At 66.1% G+C, this 540-nt stretch overlaps 2 protein-coding genes across 2 annotated transcripts in view; one reads left to right on the forward strand and one right to left on the reverse strand.

Moving 5' to 3' along the window:
• The window catches only part of WDR13 (WD repeat domain 13), a gene marked incomplete at its 3' end in the record, with an annotated part of 19520 nt that extends 19167 nt beyond the window's left edge, over window positions 1–353 (reverse strand). The window contains exon 1 of the mRNA XM_014961820.1: window positions 256–353. Coding sequence (XP_014817306.1) covers window positions 256–353 — 98 coding nt within the window. The remainder of the gene's footprint in view (window positions 1–255) is intronic.
• A 10-nt stretch (window positions 354–363) lies between these two features.
• TAZ (tafazzin) overlaps window positions 364–540 on the forward strand; it is a 6527-nt gene continuing 6350 nt past the window's right edge. The window contains exons 1-2 of the mRNA XM_014961822.1: window positions 364–384; window positions 427–520. Coding sequence (XP_014817308.1) covers window positions 364–384; window positions 427–520 — 115 coding nt within the window. The remainder of the gene's footprint in view (window positions 385–426; window positions 521–540) is intronic.

The raw sequence follows: 540 nt of genomic DNA on the forward strand, positions 1-540 counted from the left end.
TCGTCATGGTAACGCGAAATAAAGCCTCTTCCTCTTCCGCCTTCGCCTCTATGGCACTTCCGCCTTCCCAACGCGGCCGCTCTGCCCACCCCGTCTCGTTCACCCTTAGTCCTCCCCTGCCGCGTTTACGACACTTCGCGACGGGCGGCCAACGCGCTTTACGGCAGAAGCGGTGTGTGTGGGTGTGTGAGGGGAGAAACCGGGCGTCACCGGGACCCTGGGGGGACACAGACGGATCCCGCTGCTGTTCCAGACCCTCCGTGACCTCCCGTTGCGCCCCATCCCGTCTCCCGCCGCCACAGGGTCCTCTCCGGGGGTGGGCCCCGTTCCCGCTCCATAATGGCGGCCCCCATTCACGCAAAGATGGCGGCGGGCGTCGCCATGGCAACACTGGGCGTACTCTCTATGGTACTTCCGCCTTCCTAGCGCGCCCCCCGCTACGGGCCGCTCTGCCCCCCCGTCTCGCTCACCCTTAGTCCTCCCCCGCCGCGTTTGCGATACTTTACGACGTGCAGCCAACGCGTTTTACGGCAGAGGCGG

The sequence above is a fragment of the Calidris pugnax genome, unplaced genomic scaffold (assembly GCF_001431845.1).
Source record: "Calidris pugnax isolate Ruff unplaced genomic scaffold, ASM143184v1 scaffold983, whole genome shotgun sequence".
Lineage (NCBI taxonomy): Eukaryota > Metazoa > Chordata > Aves > Charadriiformes > Scolopacidae > Calidris > Calidris pugnax.